Source organism: Guillardia theta (assembly GCF_000315625.1).
Source record: "Guillardia theta CCMP2712 unplaced genomic scaffold GUITHscaffold_66, whole genome shotgun sequence".
NCBI lineage: Eukaryota > Cryptophyceae > Pyrenomonadales > Geminigeraceae > Guillardia > Guillardia theta.
Window position 1 is genome coordinate 377,508 of NW_005434608.1, and position 19,106 is coordinate 396,613.

Below are 19,106 nucleotides of genomic sequence, written 5' to 3' on the forward strand. Positions count from 1 at the left end.
GGGGTAGTTACAACGGTCATAACGAGGGGTGTATGTTATCTAAATGGAAGGGGTTCTAAGGTGTTTGAAGGAGGGTAGTGAAACAGATAGTGAGTAGCTTCCCTTGGAAAGGTGGGGTCTGAGGCTCCTCAGAAGGAGGGGTAGAGGTCACGATACCAAAGAACTTGGTGGGAACAAGGGAGAGCAGCAAAGATACGAGCTTGTGGGGGATTGAGGGGGTGGGTGGGGAGGGGGCGAAGGAGGGGGTGACAGATGGGGAATAAAAGGGACACTGGGCACATGCGACATAGCAAGCACGACTTGAGTCGCGCAAGACGCCACGGCCGCACTGCTCCTGCCCCCCTGCCAAGCAAGAGGTGACAGGTAAGGATGGCTGTCGACCTAGAAGACAACCAGAAGCCGCAATCGCTCGCTGCGATGGGCGGGAAACTGCCCGTGATCCCCCTGAACCCCCGCGAGAAGCACACTCAGCCCATCGTGGACTTCAACCTGGAGGAGAACCTGCTCCAGTACGTGAGGCCCAGCCGATGGGTGTCGATCAATGTCGGCAACTTCCCACTGCTGAGATTCAACTGGGTCGTTTCCTTGCTGGCGTCAGCGATTCTGTGGGTGTTCATCGTCGTAGTCCTCACGGCGAAAGACAACGCACAAGGAATCAACGTTGCTCTCCTTGAGTTCAACAGCACGTGGCAAACTTGGATTACACAGAACTTCACGTGGTTTTACATCTTCACACAAGATATTTGGTGCGTCTTCGTGGTGTACATCGCCTTCTCCAAGTACGGAAAGATCAAGCTCGGGAAGGATGATGAGAAGCCCGCGTTCAGCGACTTCTCTTGGTTCGTCATGCTCTTTTGCAGTGGCATAGCCGTTGGCTTCTACTTCTATGGCGTGCGAGAGCCCCTATCTTACTACAGAGCTTCTTACTACAACGTCTTGTACAAGCCCGGGTGGATGAACGACGACCAGCGAGCCCAGCAGGCGATCTTCATCACCCTCTACCATTGGGGCATCCACGCGTGGGCGTGCTACATCATCGTCGCCATGCTCCTCGGCTTCGTTGCCTTCCGATGGGATAGGCCGTTGACATGTGAGAACCTTTAGACCTCGTGGCGAAACATGTGGTCGTGACAAGTTGTTGTTGCAGTGCGTCAGGCTTTCTTCCCCCTCGTAGGACATGTGATCGATGGCTTCGTTGGCGACATCATCGACTCCATCGCCATGGCCTGTACCACCTTTGGTGTCTGCACCTCCCTCGGGTTTGGTGTCATGACCATGGTCAACGGTCTTCGGAGAATGGACTGCGGCGGAGGCATCGATTGCGTCAGCAACATCCCTTCTAACGACGGCTCGCACAATGCTAGGGTTTGGCAAGGTGAGAATTTGAAAGGCCGACTACACCATTCGCTGATGCCTTCATGCTTTCAACAGTCACAACTATTTGGATCATCACCCTCATTGCTACAGTCTCGGTCGTCACGGGGCTCAACCACGGAATCAAGGCCCTCTCCCTGATTGCTTTTGGTCTCGGCAACCTGTTGCTCGTGATGCTCCTATTGACAGATGACACCTGGTTCTTGTTGAACTCCTACGTGCAGTCTCTGGGCTACTACATCACTTACGTGACGCAAGTCGGGTTCGAGTGCGACACTTGGCCTCAGCTCAACTTTGAGTTCAGAAACAACGGACAAAACAAACTCTGGGATTCAGGTACCAACAAGCTCTATGATACCGTGACAAAAGCCATCGGACACCCCATGACCGACCCCACCACTGCATTTGGGTCAGATAGCTCCACATGGATCAACTCGTGGACCATCTTCTACTGGGGCTGGTGGATCTCATGGGCCCCCTTTGTCGGCATGTTCGTGGCGACCATCTCGCGAGGCAGGACCTTGCGTCAGATCTTCATGGGAGCGATCGCTGCTCCTGTCTTCTACAGCTTCTTCTTCTTGGTCGTCATGGGATCTCTCGGCATCAAGATGGAGAGAGTGGTCGAGCTTTCACTCTTGGATCCAAAGACCACGGACTACCAGCAGATTTGGAGGACGGGAATGATTAACTGCACAGCGATGGGCTACAGTAAGTCTCGTCCCTTGACAACTTGGTAAAAGTTGACACGTGCTTGCAGGCAATGGTCAGCCTCAGTCTGAGGCCGCCAGGAAGCTTGCTGAAGTTGGATACTACGCGCTCCCCTGCAGAAACTCCGACGATGTCTTTTACGATGTCATGGAGCCGTACGGCAAAGGCATCGCAACGTATCTCAAGCTCATCTCCGTCATTGGCGTTGTCCTCTACTTCGTGACCTCGTCTGATTCAGGCTCTTACGTCGACGACATACTCTCGGCGGGAGGTATGGCGCATCCTCCGGTCCTTCAGCGCGTCTACTGGGCCGTCACAGAGGGAGCGTGTGCTACTGCCATCCTCTATGCGGGAGGATCGGATGCTCTGACAGCGCTGAGGGCCGTCTCCATCTGCTCTGGTCTCCCGCTCACCATCGCCATCTGCCTCATGTGCACGGCGTTGCTGAGAGCGTGCAAGTACGACATGATGGAGGAGGACATTCACTCGTCGACGCGCTTCATCGTCGGGCTCTTCGACTGGGCTGATGGCTTCCAACCAGCAGGCATCCCGCGTGAGCTCGAGCCAGGGCTGCAGAGGCGGATCAGATCTCTTGTGATCTCCACCTTCGCTCCCTTCATCTCCATCCACAAGGTCCATCAGAAGTTCTACAACAACGTGGCGATGTTGCACACGGCGGGGACTGGCATGCTCTTCATCACGTGGATCGGCTGCATGATCGGAGAGGTCGGTACCGTCAACGCTTCCTACGTGGGATGGACCATGTACATTTTCTTCGCCGCTCATCTGACCGCAACGAGGTTGCAAGCAAGGCTTGCTTACAAGGTCTACGGGTCAGCCTTCGAGGACTTCTTCGCCTGCCTCATCATGTACCCCTTCGTCATCTCTCAGCTCGAGTTGCAGGTGGAGTCTCAGCTGGAATTCCATGACGAGGATGCCCCTGCCCCGTACAGAGGCAAGCACGTTCCCACCGACAGGCCTCACCTGGAGATGATGGACTACGATCACGTCATGGAGTTCCATGGCCCCACAAACGCTTTCAAGTCATCCCGGGCGGCTTCTCCCCAGTACCAGCCGTACCCAGGCCAGTACCCGTCCCAGTTTTCTTCCCAGCATTCCTCCCAGCAGGCTCCCTTGGGTGCGCCGGCAGTCCAGCTCGTTCCTCCGCCCGAGTTTCAGATGGGAGTGGCTCCTCAACCGCAGTATTCCATGGCGATCGGCTCGGCTTGACTTGAAAGATGTCAACTCGTGACATCGTGTACTAGTGCTTGTGAATGTATGTACTGTTTACAGTGTTGATGGTCAATAATACACTGATATTTTTAATACTTGTTGTGCCCTTCTCTCACTATTCACCTTCTTCTCGGCTTCAAGGTTGTCCTGATGTGCGTCTACCCTATGTTTCTCTCTTGCAGTCACGAAGCTGGAGGTCTAACTTCCTGCCTGCTCTGATTCCCTATAATATTCTGCTTTGCTGCCTTCACTTCTCATCTTTCTCACCTCACCTCACCTCACCTCTCCTCTCCTCTCCTCACCTCACCTCTCCTCTCCTCTCCTCTCCTCTCCTCTCCTCTCCTCTCCTCTCCTCTCCTCTCCTCTCCTCTCCTCTCCTCTCCTCTCCTCTCCTCTCCTCTCCTCTCCTCTCCTCTCCTCTCCTCTCCTCTCCTCCTTTTCGTCTTGTTCTTCCTTGCTGTCTTCTCCTCGTGCCTTCCGTTCGAGTCTCTGCTAATTTGACCTAACGGCTCAGCCATTGCATGGCATAACACAAGTGTAGGGCCCAAGAGTTACGATCAGAGAGGAGAGTCAGAGAGGAAGGAGCTATCAGATGCGAGTTCGAAGAGGGAGTCAGAGGAGGAGGACTGATTCATCAGAAAGACACTGAGCCTCCGCCAGAGGGCCGTACGGGGAAGAGGAGATGTCGCTGAGGAGGAGAAGGAGATGTCAGCCTGAGGAGAAGGAGATGTCAGGAGCAGGAGATGTCAAGAGAAGGAGATGTCAGGAGAAGGAGATGTCAGGAGCAGGAGATTTCAAGAGAAGGAGATGTCAAGAGAAGGAAATGTCAGGAGGAGAAGATGTCAGGAGAAGGAGATGTCAAGAGAAGGAGATGTCAGGAGGAGAAGATGTCAGGAGAAGGAGATGTATCGTACAAACAGGCAAGGAACTGTCAGATGTCTAAACCAACTAATACTCTTCATACTCTTCAATAAATTAAACAGTTACTGAACTAGCGGCGCCGGGCAAGTCCTGTAATAATGACTCAGATCCTGACTCAGATCAGATCTGTAGCTTGGAATGACTCAGATCTGTAACGTGATCTGGGGAGGAAGGCTTGTACATGGCGAAAATGTGTTGTGCTTCTCCTGCTCTTTCATCTTCCTTCCTCCCACTCCTTCTACTTCATCTCCTTCTACTTCAGCTCCTTCTACTTCAGCTCCTTCTACTTCATCTCCTTCTACTTCAGCTCCTTCTACTTCAGCTCCTTCTACTTCAGCTCCTTCTACTTCAGCTCCTTCTACTTCATTTCCTCTACTTCAGCTCCTTCTACTTCAGCTCCTTCTACTTCATCTTCTTCTACTTCATTTCCTTCTACTTCAGCTCCTTCTACTTTATCTCCTTCTACTTCATTTCCTTCTACTTCATCTTCTTCTACTTCAGCTCCTTCTACTTCAGCTCCTTCTACTTCATCTCCTTCTACTTCAGCTCCTTCTACTTCATCTTCTTCTACTTCAGCTCCTTCTACTTCAGCTCCTTCTACTTCATCTTCTTCTACTTCATCTTCTTCTACTTCATTTCCTTCTACTTCATCTCCTTCTACTTCATCTTCTTCTACTTCATCTTCTTCTACTTCAGCTCCTTCTACTTCATCTTCTTCTACTTCATCTCCTTCTACTTCATCTTCTTCTACTTCATCTCCTTCTACTTCAGCTCCTCTACTTCATCTCCTTCTACTTCATCTTCCTTCTACTTCTCTCCTTCTACTTCTCTCCTTCTACTTCAGCTCCTTCTACTTCATCTCCTTCTACTTCATCTTCTTCTACTTCATCTCCTTCTACTTCATCTTCTTCTACTTCATCTTCTTCTACTTCATCTCCTTCTACTTCATCTCCTTCTACTTCATCTCCTTCTACTTCATCTCCTTCTACTTCATCTTCTTCTACTTCATCTCCTTCTACTTCAGCTCCTTCTACTTCATCTCCTTCTACTTCATCTTCTTCTACTTCATTTCCTGCTACTTCATCTTCTTCTACTTCAGCTCCTTCTACTTCATCTCCTTCTACTTCATCTCCTTCTACTTCATCTTCTTCTACTTCATCTCCTTCTACTTCATCTCCTTCTACTTCATCTCCTTCTACTTCAGCTCCTTCTACTTCATCTTCTTCTACTTCATCTCCTTCTACTTCATCTTCTTCTACTTCATCTCCTTCTACTTCATCTCCTTCTACTTCAGCTCCTTCTACTTCATCTCCTTCTACTTCAGCTCCTTCTACTTCATCTTCTTCTACTTCATCTTCTTCTACTTCAGCTCCTTCTACTTCATCTCCTTCTACTTCAGCTCCTCCTTCAACCGATCCTGCGCCTTTTGCTCCCGTCCTCCCATCACTCAACCGAAGATGATCTGTGAGGCTTGTGTGTATGCCTCAAAGACCAGAAACAAACTTTCTTGAGACCATGATGCCTCTTCATGACCTGACGCTTTCCTTATGCAGCCTTCACGCATCGTTTGTGCTTGAGGTGCTGTAACAAGTTCAGCAAGTGGGACTCGACATGGTCGATTCCACCGGCAGATTGTTTCCGATCGACATCTTCCTGCATGTCTGCGAGGCGATTTCCTTTGATGTCATCCTGCAGCTCAGATGTGGTGAGGGCATGGCCGTTAGCTCTGACTTCTCTCTGCTGCTCTTGTGTGCTCATGCTTCCCCTTCCTTCGACCTCTTCATCTAGAAGCTGCAATGTTTGGGTTTGTGGTGAGGGTTGGAGGGTTCAATGCATGCCAGTTCTGTGTTTACAGTTCTCATCCTGTTCTCCTCTCTTTCAGCCTGCTCTCCTCTCCTCTCACCTCCCCCATCATCCATGCGAACCAGGAGTGTTCATCCTGACTTCTTATGAAAGTCTGCAAGCATTGGAACAAGGAATGCGATGCTGTGCTATCTCAATTCAAGGTGGAAAAACCTAGCGCTGCATGCAAACATCAAATGATGATCTGTGAACAATCAGAACGTTGAGCTCTCTTATGTCTATGACATTGAGATGGCGAAGAGGCTGCTTGCAAAGGTGAGGGAGTGAGGAATGGAGGGAGGGAGGGAGGGAGGGGAGGGAGGGAGGGAGGGAGGGAGTGGTGAGAATCTTTCAAGCTATCGGCTCACTTGCTCTTCAGTGCTGCAACTTAGAAAGTCTGAAGCTCTCCAAGTGCGATGAGGCTTGCACTCTCATCCTAAAGGTATCAGCTGAGCGAGTGCTGAAGGAGGTAATGACTGTGAGAGCTCGTAGGACATAAACAAGTTCGCCTTCCGCACATGCCTCAAGGCTCTCAGCTGCGACTGTGAGCTCGTGGCAGCCTCTTGCCGGGCCTGATTGTCTGTGTGGAGCAGCAGCGGAGCAGAAGAGTTTGAAGAAGGTCGTGAAGTCTTGCTCGGGTCTCCAGTCTCTCGGGTGAGTGGGGGGAAAGAGAGGGCTGGCAATGACACTTCCTCGAGGTTGCGATGTAAGGAAACAGACCCTCATGTTCTGTGCCAGCGAAAAGCTCAAAGAAAGTTGACGGTAAGGAGAGCGATGCGATAAGATAACAACAACGACTACACGATGATGACGATGACGATGACGATGATGACGATGACGACGATGACGATGACGATGATAATGATGATTTGATTGTGTTAGAGGACGGATCACAAGGAGAGAAGGCAAGAGAATATGACAAAGTAGCAGAGCATAGACCTGAGAGGGACAACAGTCTGCGGTATCGGCGGCATGGTGGAGAAAATATCGAACAATCTTCTGCAGGTGAGAGCCTGCCAACAGAGAGAGGAGGGAGCTCAGTTGTTCTCCTTCAGCTGGGCCTGCGCGGTTGTAACGTCCACGATGTACACTTGACTGAGCACCTCTGTCGCTTCACCTCCCTGCAAGTACGCTCCATCACCATCCCCTTTCTCCTCTCCGCTAATCGCTCACGTTCCTCCCATTTTCTCCCGTGCTGACCTGCTCATCATCTCCATCATTCCTTCCTGCTCCCTCCCCTTCCGTGTTCTTTTCGCCTTACACGTGCTTGCTCCTTGTTCTCCTACAGGTCCTTGATGTGGGTAAGAGCTGTCGCCGTCTGTCTGACGAGTCCATCGGCATTGTGCTGAGCTCTAAGCAGCCAAAGACAAGCTGACGTTCGGTCAGGTCACAAGGAATTGCTCTCGCTTGCAGTCCCTTACCATCAGTCACAACCTCTGGCTGACGCAGAGATCCATCGAGCATGGTCTCACCGCAGTAGCAAGCTCAGGGCCGGAGGAAGTGACGTGCTTGCTGCAGCCTTAGGACTTCCCTTCCTCTCTCGTCTCGGAGCAGCTGGTTTGAATTTTCATGATCCTTGCACGCTCGAGGCAAGTCTTGAACGCTTGCTCCCCTCCCTCGCATTCCCTCCTCCTCTTCCTCCCTCCTCCCTTCGCTATCTCTCCCCCTTGTTCTCACTCTCTCTTGGGGTCCGTCAGGGAATTTTATCTCTCTTCGAGAACTCGCAGCTCAAGTCCATTGACGGCAAGTGCTTCTCAACAGTCTTCCGTTTCTCTTCCCTTCTTCTGCGCTTTGTTTCCTATCATGATGCTGCAACTGACAGTCTCAATCCCCCGGACTCGCTTCGCACATGGCGGGCCTCTCACAAACGAGACGAGGAACGGCAAGCTGCAGATGGAGGAAATCCGAGCGGTTGAAGGCCAAGGAGTGACGGGCAGAACTGACGAACAAGCAGGTGGGATGGTACACTACGGCATCGACTGCCATGGCGCTAGCTGAAGCGACGACGAACTTGACGTCCTTGGACCTGGCTGGTATGCTGTCTCGTCGCTTGCTCCGCCTTCTTCTTCTCCTGTGCTGCCCCTCTTGCAATATCCTGCTATGTGGTAGTTTGTCACCCTTTTATCCCCTCCTCCCTCTCCTCCCACTACTCTCTGGACCCCCTCGCAAGGAGAACCTCACGAGCTCACCCTTATCTCAGCGACGAACTTCGACGACCCTGCTGTCCGCATGCTCAGCCAAGGTCTGCATGAGCGAGGAGGGGAGGCTTGGGAAGAGGAGGAGGGGAGGGGGCGAGCGGGAGGGGTGGAAGGAACTTTGATCACGTGCCACCTGGTGACTGCGAACAGGATGTTCGCGTTTGAGAGTTTTGAGGCTCAACGGCTGTAAGAAAGTCACCGATAAATCGTGCGAGACTTTCGCACAGATGGAATTTCTCACTGAGTTGGTGAAGTGTTGTGAAACACGTGAAAGTAATGTCCATGCACGGTGATGGGGAGATGGTTGCACTCACGATGAAGATGAATATTCGGCTGCAGCAGCTCTTGTTGCTGCTGGTGATGATGGTGACGACGATGACGATGACGATGACGATGACGATGACGATGATGATGATGAGTTGAATGGAGAGGTAATTGCAGTGATGGCAATGTGAAGGATGTCAAGTTGTCACAAGTGAGCGACACTGGACTGAAGACGCTCATCGAAAACAAGATGGTCTTTCATCCCATAGCATCTTCTACTCTACGTGAAACTTGTCAGGGTGAAAGACTTTCTGTCCTCTCCTTGGCCTTCTGCAGCAATATCTCCGTCCCTGGTGACGTCATGGTGGCAGGAGGCAGATCAGAGGCTGAGCTTTGCGAGCAGGGCTGCAGGCTGAGGTAGGAGCAGGATCGACGAGCTTCGAGTCCCTTCGGGTCCTCAACTTAGCAGGCCTGACTCTCAACGTCGACATCTTGCGACTTATCTCCATGTCAGTCTTCACTGCAACCTTTCTCATCTCACATCTTGCCAACCAGTCTCTCTGCTCATCTCCTCTGCTCGCATCCTCTCACCTCTCCTTTGCAGGTTTCCCCTCCTCACCTGGCTCAACGTCACCGACTCACACATCGTGAGTGTGCGCCTTCTACAGTGATCGTGCTGTAATCCTGCGCAGCGCTCCAACTCCTCCTCCTCTTCCTCCTCCTCCTCTTCCTCCTCCTGCTTTGCCAGCCTTAAGACGAAGGGGGAATTGATCGAGTATGCTGCTCGCATCGACGACCTGCCGGCGCTCGCGATCAGGCAGGGACGGCAGACCTGCGCGGTGTCACAAGGGATCCCCTCCTGGTATGCTGGCGGGGAGGCGAAGAAAGAGCTGAAGATCCATGCAAGGGGCTGGCAAGGGCAAGTCAACAACCCAGGAGCAACGGGGAGCAAGCGGAGAACGCCGTCGTTTAGCATGTTGCGCACGTTACACGCCGACAGGTGCAGCGGCGTTGAGACCCTCTTCAGGTGATAGTGGATGACAGGGGTCGTCGAGCACTGACAGTTTTGTTCTTTCATAGGCTCCTCATCAAGGCGATGCCGCAGCATCTTCGGGTCCTCACTCTCTCCGGCAACGTACGCGACCCCCCCTCCCCCCATCTCTTCCAGAGCTTCTGTTTCCCACCTGCCCCGCAGATGAGCGGGACGGACGTGCTGGTCCTCGCGCAGGCTTGCAGATCTCTGAAGGAGGTGCTTGTGACTTGCATTCCTCCTCTGCTCACATACACCCGCAGCTATCCCTACGGTACTGCTCCAACGTGCTGCCAGGGGACGTCGAGATGCTGGGTCAGCAACGAGCGCTAGCTCCGCTTGCCTGCATGTAACTCATGGCGTGCAGAGCGTCGAGGAATCAAAGTCACCATCACCGACTACTCGAGGAGATAAAAAGCAAGCGCGTCATCGTGTGTACATTAATAAGAACCCTGCTATTCTACATCCTCCACTACGTGTCCATCCTCCTCCTCGCATTCCGGATCTTCACCAGCTCTTCACCGCTCGGAGCGGTCTTGAGAAGACTGTCGATGTACAACCCGGAGAACGCAAACCAGCTGTCCTCGTCGACGAAGTGATGTTTCATGTGGTGGAGCTTGATTGCGCGGAGAAGGCGGTTCTTGGGCATGACCTTGGTGTGCGCAAGGTAGTGGCAGAACTCATACAGGAGTCCCATGGCGGAGTAGGCGAAGGTGGCAGAGAGGCAGAGATCCGTAGGCAGGAGGAGGTAGAACAAGCCAAAGGCAGCTAGGAACCAGGACACAACCAGCCACACTGGGTCGATGGAGACGTAATAGTAGTCGAGGAGGTGATGCTGATGGTGGTACTCCTGCCCCCACCACTTGAACGAGTGCAGCAGGTACTTGTGCAGCCACCACTCCTGGAACATCCAGAACTGACAAACTAGCGCCAACACGAGGAGATCGAGATGGTCAAACGTCTCCCCGCCCGGCACGAGTGCCATGGCCGCCCTGGACACCGCCATGGCCATAACTGCCCCTACCAGAATCCTTGGAGAATGGTCTTTGCCAAGGAAGAACCGCTGAATGGCTCTCTCCATGGTCGCTGGAACCTCTTCCTCCGCACTGCTCAACGGTGCTTCACCGGTGGATGGGGCAGTTTGTCGCCTCCTTGTGCGAGGCGCGGTATTCCTGAAGCCAGTGACTTCGGGTCTTCTGGAGTTGCCATGTAAAGGGGACAGACAAGGTAGTCGTCCCAATGCTGGATGGAAGCCCTCGGAATTCTCTAGGGTACAGATGAGGAGAGTTACGATCACGAGCCCGCGGCTGCACTTCTCGATTCTACTGGCCATAACTTGTGTCCCAGCTTTTTGGGAGGGTTGGCGTGAGAGCAACTTCTTGGTACCCAACGCAAGATCGAGAGAGTTTTTCGTCTCCTTCGTGTTCGTCTTTCTCTACTCTCTCTCTCTCTCCCTCTCTCTCTCCCTTCCTCCCCCTCTCTCTCTCCGACCCTGTTACGTTCTTCACGCTCCCCCGGCTTCTGCCCTCTTGTATGTCATTACAATAACCGTTATGTAACGGTGTAAACTTTCAGTGCTGCGGCACATTTCCGCCGGAAATGCCCCGGGGCCGAAAATCATCCCCCTCATTCTCGCAGGTTTTCTGTTGGGGTGCTGGGTTGGGGTGGTCAATAGGGCGTAGCGGCTCGAAGGAGGGGTGGTAAAGGTACCGGTAGGGGACGTCTGACTGGCAAGGCATCTTGGAGATAGCGGGGGTATGACTCATAGGAATTTAGGTAGGGGGGTGGGTGGTTTACCTCTGTCGGGGTGGGTAGAGATATGATAGGGGTGGGGTGGAATGACCCAGGGGCGGGGTGTAGCTTTGCAACCTCTTTCGGAAAACAGCTGCAAACTTGCACCGCTTGCAATTTCACACAGTTTCAGATTGGGTTAAAGAAGTTGAATGATGTCTCTAATATTTTGAAATATAGAAACTTTGTGACAAAACACTTTAAAATTTATACAGGGAGTACCCCCTGATGAGAAACGGAGGCCAGGGTCTTTAGCAGCACAAAGAGCCCAAAGCATGTACCAAACACCCGGTACCTTTCCATAGTTTTGTCGCGTAGTAGACCCGTACTGGATTACCCCTACCCCCCCTTTCGCTCCCCGACTGAGAGAATGGGCGGATGGGGAAAGACGCAACTCCCGGGTGGAGGAGCAGCGGGAGGGACAGCAGGAGCAGGAGCAGCCAGTATGAAAGAAGAGGGATCAACGTCTGCAGGATGAAGTGCACTGGAATCAGGAGTTGCGGAGCACAGGGTGAGGAGCAGGTGTTGGAAGATGGGATAGTTTGTTGAAAGCATAATCTCTCATGATTGGTGAAGGGATAGCTCAACTGCTCAGCTAAGAGTTCAGACTAAGCATGCATTCGATGCAGCATCCCAAATAGCTTACGAGTAGTGCCTCATGAACCATGCTAATCTCCCCTCTTTCTCCCGGAAACCTTCACTGATCCAACCCACGCATCTGATGTGGTCTGCAGAACGTCAAAAATGTCGATCGACTCAAACGATGGAAAGGATCTTTTCGGTGACCTGCAGAATTTCTAAAACTCTGAATGCTGCTTGGTCATGCTGACATGTGTTTGCAGGGCTGCAATTCTTCAACCCGGATGACGTGATCTCGCTGACATACACCACAAGGTACTTGCTTTTTCTCGTCGCTTTTTCTCGTCGGGATTACTACCTTATGTTGTCTCGAAGGATGAGATTTTTTGTGCGAAAGACTGATATGACTCTATGAATTGCCACAAATGCATGTGATACCGCTGTCCTCTCATTCTTTCCCGATAGATCGGGAGACGTTCTGACAACATTGAAACCTCTTCGGCCTGAACCCAGCATCATTCTGTCGGAGGTCGCGCTCTGTGATTGTGATAACAACATCCTCTCTCATAAACTTCACTCAGACGCCCGATCATCCCGTCCATGGGGTGGCTGTTGTGGGATTCAGGTGGAATTCTTCGCGTTTCCTCAAGATCTTGGAGCTAACAAGGCCACGAACAGTTTTACGGGCAAGCGAGCAGTTCTGGATATTGTGAGAAATGAGGTGAAGCTATCTCACTGATCACGATGTCATGGCAAAGAAGATATTGAAGCAAACATCAGGGATGCTCCATGAAATGGATAGTTGAAGACGATGAGAACTTGTGAGATTTCTTGCTGGATTGTGAAGACATCGACAGTAGGACTGAATCCAGAATGCACAGAATTAAGGAAGCAAAAGCAACATTAGAATCGATGAAGATCAAAGAGGCAAAGGTGGAGTGAGAGAGAGTGCTCTTTACTTGCGAATGACAACATGTTAGGTTGTTCCGTCGTCTCAATATACGGACGTCTTAAATGACAAGAGTGTTCGAATCGGTGAATACTGGTGTAATCATGCCTCCAGAGATCTTCTGAATGTTATTCTTGCAGTGATTATCAGCGGTCCTGTCGTTGATCGTCCAAGACGTGCAAGGTGAATCAGATAAAAATTAAGGCAAGATTCGAAGTGTGATTGAAGCGCTCACAGCGAAGCTTTGAAAGCGCACAAGGATGTCCTCTGCGACAGACCGATTGCCATGACGATTGATTCTGCAAGAGAGCTGTGAGTCTGTGGCAGCAACGCTGATTACTCTTGTTGACACCGAACTGCAAGATTTGCACTTGGACGGCGACAGAAGCAAGTGCTGATGACACTACTTCCTGGAAGGTGACGGTCACCGTATGGATGATTGGATTCTCAACCCGAAAGTGAACAGACCTGGCAAATCTTTCTCTGCTGTCGTGATGTCTTTGTTCTCCTCTGCTTCCAAGATTGTCTGCGAACGCGTCATTCCTGGTATGGCTAACTCCCTCCTTGATTTCTCCTTCTCCCGGTTTATTCCCGTCCTTCCCGCCTTTTCCCTCCTTCCCAGCCTGTCATCCTTTCACCTTCTTAAACTTCGTTGCAGACGGATATAAGCATCCTCTGCTTGATAAGAAGATCAATCCATCGGATCCTTCGGTAATGATTCCGCCTTGAAATCCCTTGAGTGATCGTTTTGATTGTTGCAGGTCGAGGCCATGTTTATCGATACCATCTTGCATGATTGTTTTGCCGTTAATTTCTGCATGTACATCTGTTAATTGTTGTCTCTTGTTTCTCTGACTTGACGCTCACCAGGTGTATGAGGCCCACGGAGGTTTCATCGTGCCTCGTCTCTGGGAAGGTGAGAGAAACTGCTTGCCGGATTTTTTCGTGTGTCAAAAGAATCGTTCGAATGTCTTTGTCTATAAAAATTAGGGCGAGATTATTTGACTCGATGCTGATGGTAATTGCTTAGGAGCACAAAGCTGAAATCACCGTGTTGTATCCCAACGGATGTGTTTACACAATTTTCACGGCACTTGGATTGGAATCCGTTGATACTCAGAGCTTTTCACTGTCAGGAGAAAGGTTTTTATCCAATTATGTTGTTTGACGTCTGATCAGTTGCCAACTAGATTGGTCGAGATGAGGAGAGTCGATCACATGCATGTCTTTCAGCACGAGATAACGCAGGGTGAGACCTCCAACCCGCTTCTCGTCTTCCTGACACTCTCGTGACCGCAGATAAACATCAAGAGTCTAAAGTTCTTCGCTTCACTCAGGCATGGATTCAGTCTCCTCTAACTTTCCACGCATGGCTCATCTCATCCACAGGAATACGAAGCTGCGAGAGCAGACGCGCTGGAGCAAATGTACGCTGCGTCCTCTGGAGCCAAGGTGAACAGGCGCTTTTCTTCCCCCCTCGTTTGTATCTGTTGACCTCACCTTTCACATGCTCCCCGTCCTAGTCTCGCGTACGCCTCTAGTTTTTTCACGCAGATTTCAGGCGATCGCATCGAGAGTTCGCCCGCAACTGATCGAGCAGAATGTGGTACGACACGATGTTGTGCAGACTCGGAATTTTTGACACTTGAGATGATTCAGGTTGACTGTCTCCGTATTGCCCAGGCATGCACTAAGGTGAAGCTTCCTTAGTCTGATCCCCTTCACCAATCCTGTCCTCCTCCTCCTTCAAGGCTCCGCGGCGATCAAAGTGCACTGACGCCGAGTGAACAGGCGCTAAGGACTGGTCAGACTGTTCCCATCGAATATTGGTAAAGCAACGAGTCGCTGTCATGGTGCAGAGGAACCAGATGACGGGAGAGAATCTCCCCGGCCACTGAGCGGCTACTTCCATATGATTTTCCTAAGTTCCCCGTTCCTTCTCCCTCTCTATCTCCCTCGCTCTTCTGAGTACCTAAACTCTCTATTCCTTCTCTTGCACGTCATTGCCAACAGCCCGACCGAAATCACAATTGAGCCTTAGTGAGTGGCACTGGCCTTCAACTTGACGGGCCCGCGGCCGCCGCAGTCACTGGGCCCGGTGATGCTCAGATCATAGTCAGCCTGGTATCATGATGATCATGCTTGGCGGCGGCGGCATGACCCGCATTTCAACACTGGAATCAATCATGCCACACTGACAGTACCGCGATTCCGAAGCAGCAGTTTCAAGTTTGTAAAGCATCCCGGCCTCCTGGGAGGGCCGATCACTGTATACGGCCCGGACGGTTCCGCCGTTAGTACGGTCGCGGACTCGAACAAAATTTTAGTGACAGGTACGGCGGTCATAGCCAATCGGAGGCGGCGCGGCCCCGAGCCTGCCGGGTCCCGGCTGATGCGACCCGGCGGGTCCCCGGTCCGAGAGGGGATGTGGGTACTCTCATTCTTTGTGACATCGACCCACCCACTCTGACCCCTACTACCCCCATTTTAATAATTCAAGTACCCCTCCACTGGCGGATCTAGTAATTAACTAATAAAAGTAATACTGCAATCACCCCACCTCCTGTGCAGGCTCACAACCACCGGTGCCTCTCCTTCACTTCACCACCCTACCATTCGGGTTGACCTACCCACCCTCACTCCAATGAGGCCGTTACCCCTACCCTCATTCACACTCACCCTACCAGAGGATCAATCACGCAAAACCACCCTACCCCCCATTCGTCCATCCTTACAGCAACTACCCATCCACTACCCACCCACAAAGTCTCACTTCGTTTGCATACCCCTCCATTGATCTTTACTTGAGAGATGTAGAGCCCCGTACTTTCAATGACCCCACCCCTCAATTTCACTTTTGGAAATCACCTACCCAGCTCGGTTCTCCGTTTCGAGCAGCTAATGACCACCCATCGTGTACACCACCCCACTGTATCAAGTACCCCTACCTAGTCGAAAAGGACTAGACCCGTTCTTCACAACCCCAACCCAGTGGTCCTGACCCCACCCCAGTGTTCAAAAATAAGGCGTCACAGTCTGGAAAAAACAGCAGCCATGCAGCTTCTCCGCTCTTGCCTCCTCCTTGCGCTCGTCGCCTCCGCCTCCGCCTTCTCCGCCCCTACGTGAGTACATCACAAACCTGTCCTCCTTCTTCCTTCCTGTCCCATCCCTTCTTGTCGATCTCCTCTGCTCTGTCTGTGTTTGGTCGATGCTGAACGTTGTGGGCTAATCTCTCTCGTGCCATGAGGGGTTTGCTCCTCGTGTGTGAACACCGTTGACAAGGTTGTAGCCCTTGTCAATCGAAGATATTGTTTGTTCATGTGTCGTTCCGATTGACGCGCTGGCTTTCTCTTCATGAGAGTCATCTCGGGCCATTTTTACCTCACATGTTAGAACTCACTGTGAAAGTCGGCTGACACCTAGTCTGTCCTGACGTTGGCTCCTCTTTTCATGTTGCTTCTTATTCTTCTTTGTTGTGATCGATGTTATGTTGCAAGAATTTCGAATGTTTACATCCCCAGCACTGGTGTCGAGGACCTTTGTACATCTCGCTTGTGTGGACTCGATGAACGCACCCTTCCTTTATACCACTCCTTTCGTCTGTCTGGACTTACTTTGTCTTACACCTTCTCTCGCAGTCTCCCCCTCCGCGCCTCCGGACGCGCTGCGGTCTCCCAGCGCACTGTGATGAGCTACTCCCCCGTTCCCTCCCCCGAGGGAACCAAGGAGACCTACTGGGAGACCAAGGCTCCCAGCAGCGAGGTCAGGCTCTCGGAGGAGGATGGAGGCAGCTGCTGATGGGCATGGCAGGTTCTCGGCATCGGCAAGAACCTTCCTTCCGGCTCCTTTGCCTCCGCCTCCGTCGTTGCTGCTCTCGTTGGAGGCTTCTGCACCAGCCAGGTGACTGACGCTGCCTACAACATGATTTGTCACGTGCTCACTGTTCTCTGCAGTGCGTCCCCCTCACTGCTGACCCCAACCCTCTCTACATCGCTGGCTCCTTGTTCCTCCCCTACTCCTGGGCCCTTCACGTCGCTGCTTGGATCCAGAAGAACAACGGCAAGTAAACGTTGACGCGCGATTTATTGAGTCTCTTGAAGCTTGCAATAAAAGAAGCTGAAGGCATCGCAGCCGTAGTGTGTCAGAGTTGTTACAGGGAACACAGGAGTCGAAAAAAGGGAGGTTATGATGAACAGAACTTAGTCTGATCCCATCAGACTTCGGGTGCAAACAGAGTCATGCCGCAAGCTGTATCCGCATGCCCCAGAGCCTTCATGGAATGCTGACAAGACAGTCAGCATGACTTGCAAGAAATCCTAGTCGCAACCTGAAAGCTCTCTCGGCAGAAGAGAGTCATGCCAGCTTGGCTGTCGACAGCAACAACGTTGCTGCTCATGTTGGCCGACGGCGACTGGAAAAGAGTGATCCCGCAGCTTGACACGGCATGCAAATCCTCTGCAACTTCCACCGGCTCCTTCAACACTGTCACATACGCCGTCTCAATGTGTTGACACAAACCTGCACGAACGTGTCCTCCTCCATTTTGAAAAGAGTCATACCGCAGGACTCGATGCATGTTTCATCCTGTCGCATCCGGGTCAGATCAGCGGAGGGCAAAGACATGTTGTTCACTACGTTGACTGCGCTGTCGAAGCTTTGAAGGTACTTGGTGAACGAAGCACACTTTTGACGCACAGACTGGATGAGGTTGGACACGTCTGCGCTGTTGAGAGCGTCGGACTCCTCGTCCTCGACCGTCTCGGCGAACAAGGTCATCCCTGCGATGCTACCAGTAGCTCTCAGGGGTTTCGAGTCTGCCTGATCGACTGCAAGAAAACATCATCATCATCAAGTTGAGAAACTGGACCGCTCCTCACCAGCACTGAGGAGAGAAACTCCTGCAGTCTCGTTGAACTGCACTTGACGATCCTCCAGAGACTGTTTTCCCTCATTCCTGATGAGGGAGATCCCGGCGACGGAATCCATCACTGGGCCCTCGGAACATGCCTGCGAGGGGAGTTTCCCTCCCTGCATCTTGTCCATTCTCTCCTGGAGCTTCAACATGGCGTCGTTGTACAGCTCATCCACTTGGACGTGGGTGTCGCCGATGCACATCACGTTGAACTCATTCAAGACCAGGTTGAGGACAACTCCAGTGTGACCCTCCGGCCGGTAGCGCAGGTGCTCGCACGAGAACAGCTCGACAACCTCCTGGAGGCTCAGCTCGCCAACGACGCTGCTGTCAATGGCGAACGACCTGAACCACTTCCCTGAGTGAGGATCGAACTTTCCGAGAGGCTTGGTTGCCGCCCCGAGCTTCTGCCCCAGCGGGTTCATCGCAGGCCGAGGACCCAGCGAGGTGAGCTTGTCGAGGACGTACATGCGAGCCAGGCCATCTTGACCCTCCGGCATGCAGGGCGAGTCAGCATCTGACAAGGTTCTCGTACGAAGACCACTCTTCTTGCCGTCATCCTCATCCATCCTTGGCATGTATGACGCGCTAAAGCTGGATGGTCCGGCTTCGTCGTCAGTGCCGCTCCATGACCTGCTGGACTTCATGACAAAGCCTGCCAAGCATGTGAGAGCTCGAATATCGATTGAAATACGATATCAACAATCAAGCAATGGAGATGGAAAAAAGAACGGATCTCCTTGAAGCATCAAAACAATGAGGGAAGCAGGCCGTACTAAGATATCAGATGTGACTCATTGATTGCATCGTTCCAGTGAAAACCGGATTCTATGGCGCTCAAACATATCGAATGCTCTATCACGAGAGGATAAACAGTACACGTTCCATACATCATTTTCGGAAAGCGCTTTTCCCTCATGATGATTGAATCTTATGCAAGCATGCCTCTGCGACCCCACGACTCGTCACTGCCATCATCCACTGACTCTTATCCTCTAGCTCCATTACCCAATTCTTGACATCTGTTTCATCCTCAGCAGTCTTTCGTGACTTGCTTGCCTATCTTGTTATCTTCGTTCATTCTTCTTCAACCTCCTCCTCTCCCCCGCGCCACTCCGCATCTCTTCGCAAAGGCCTCATGGTCAGGGCCATGGCGCGTACGTACTTGACTACCCACCACGGTACAAAATACTACCCTACCTAATTGGTGTGCTGTTCGTTGGTAACTGATATGGGTACTTGGACCGAAAGAGGAGTATTGAACTTAGAGGGGTGGGGTAGTGGGTAGGGGGATAAAATTTTCAT

The 19,106-nt window shown here is 51.9% G+C and overlaps 6 protein-coding genes across 6 annotated transcripts; 4 read left to right on the plus strand and 2 right to left on the minus strand.

The window, feature by feature from the left end:
* Positions 1 to 417: 417 nt before the first annotated feature.
* GUITHDRAFT_88699 (hypothetical protein) lies at positions 418 to 3,407 on the plus strand (the record flags this gene model as incomplete). Its single annotated transcript, XM_005827536.1, has 5 exons — positions 418 to 1,090; positions 1,148 to 1,285; positions 1,381 to 1,672; positions 1,793 to 2,082; positions 2,132 to 3,407. The coding sequence occupies 5 exons, from the start codon at positions 418 to 420 to the stop codon at positions 3,310 to 3,312; spliced, it is 2,574 nt and encodes an 857-aa protein (XP_005827593.1). The 3' UTR covers positions 3,313 to 3,407.
* Positions 3,408 to 4,374: 967 nt separating this feature from the next.
* Positions 4,375 to 9,984, plus strand: GUITHDRAFT_113400 (hypothetical protein; the record flags this gene model as incomplete). The annotated part of the gene is made up of 27 exons (XM_005827537.1): positions 4,375 to 4,430; positions 5,081 to 5,700; positions 5,790 to 5,814; positions 5,868 to 5,941; positions 6,193 to 6,242; positions 6,298 to 6,354; positions 6,458 to 6,520; positions 6,571 to 6,622; positions 6,675 to 6,732; positions 6,797 to 6,840; positions 6,961 to 7,083; positions 7,439 to 7,543; positions 7,597 to 7,635; positions 7,901 to 7,989; positions 8,033 to 8,111; positions 8,279 to 8,320; positions 8,427 to 8,484; positions 8,531 to 8,565; positions 8,616 to 8,707; positions 8,743 to 8,793; positions 8,839 to 8,893; positions 8,944 to 9,049; positions 9,145 to 9,187; positions 9,233 to 9,567; positions 9,621 to 9,789; positions 9,834 to 9,885; positions 9,938 to 9,984. The coding sequence occupies 27 exons, from the start codon at positions 4,375 to 4,377 to the stop codon at positions 9,982 to 9,984; spliced, it is 2,619 nt and encodes an 872-aa protein (XP_005827594.1).
* Positions 9,985 to 10,075: 91 nt separating this feature from the next.
* On the minus strand, positions 10,076 to 10,672 carry GUITHDRAFT_44036 (hypothetical protein; the record flags this gene model as incomplete). Its single annotated transcript, XM_005827538.1, has 1 exon — positions 10,076 to 10,672. A coding segment is annotated over one exon (597 nt), but the record flags the coding sequence as incomplete, so codon positions are not given.
* A 1,731-nt stretch (positions 10,673 to 12,403) lies between these two features.
* GUITHDRAFT_164650 (hypothetical protein) lies at positions 12,404 to 14,812 on the plus strand. The gene is made up of 19 exons (XM_005827539.1): positions 12,404 to 12,469; positions 12,522 to 12,565; positions 12,619 to 12,661; positions 12,721 to 12,761; positions 12,822 to 12,873; positions 12,921 to 13,072; positions 13,127 to 13,201; positions 13,253 to 13,306; positions 13,356 to 13,435; positions 13,548 to 13,600; positions 13,651 to 13,709; positions 13,760 to 13,805; positions 13,920 to 14,032; positions 14,080 to 14,138; positions 14,189 to 14,226; positions 14,279 to 14,341; positions 14,451 to 14,495; positions 14,549 to 14,584; positions 14,681 to 14,812. The coding sequence occupies exons 4-19, from the start codon at positions 12,730 to 12,732 to the stop codon at positions 14,720 to 14,722; spliced, it is 999 nt and encodes a 332-aa protein (XP_005827596.1). The 5' UTR covers positions 12,404 to 12,469; positions 12,522 to 12,565; positions 12,619 to 12,661; positions 12,721 to 12,729; the 3' UTR covers positions 14,723 to 14,812.
* A 1,119-nt stretch (positions 14,813 to 15,931) lies between these two features.
* On the plus strand, positions 15,932 to 17,018 carry GUITHDRAFT_96294 (hypothetical protein). Its single transcript, XM_005827540.1, has 4 exons — positions 15,932 to 16,011; positions 16,528 to 16,651; positions 16,700 to 16,789; positions 16,843 to 17,018. Exons 1-4 carry the CDS (start codon positions 15,944 to 15,946, stop codon positions 16,954 to 16,956), a joined length of 396 nt encoding a protein of 131 aa, XP_005827597.1. The 5' UTR covers positions 15,932 to 15,943; the 3' UTR covers positions 16,957 to 17,018.
* A 220-nt stretch (positions 17,019 to 17,238) lies between these two features.
* Positions 17,239 to 18,448, minus strand: GUITHDRAFT_164652 (hypothetical protein; the record flags this gene model as incomplete). Its single annotated transcript, XM_005827541.1, has 4 exons — positions 17,239 to 17,363; positions 17,408 to 17,473; positions 17,525 to 17,715; positions 17,767 to 18,448. Coding segments are annotated over 4 exons (1,062 nt in total), but the record flags the coding sequence as incomplete, so codon positions are not given.
* Between the last annotated feature and the right edge of the window lie 658 nt (positions 18,449 to 19,106).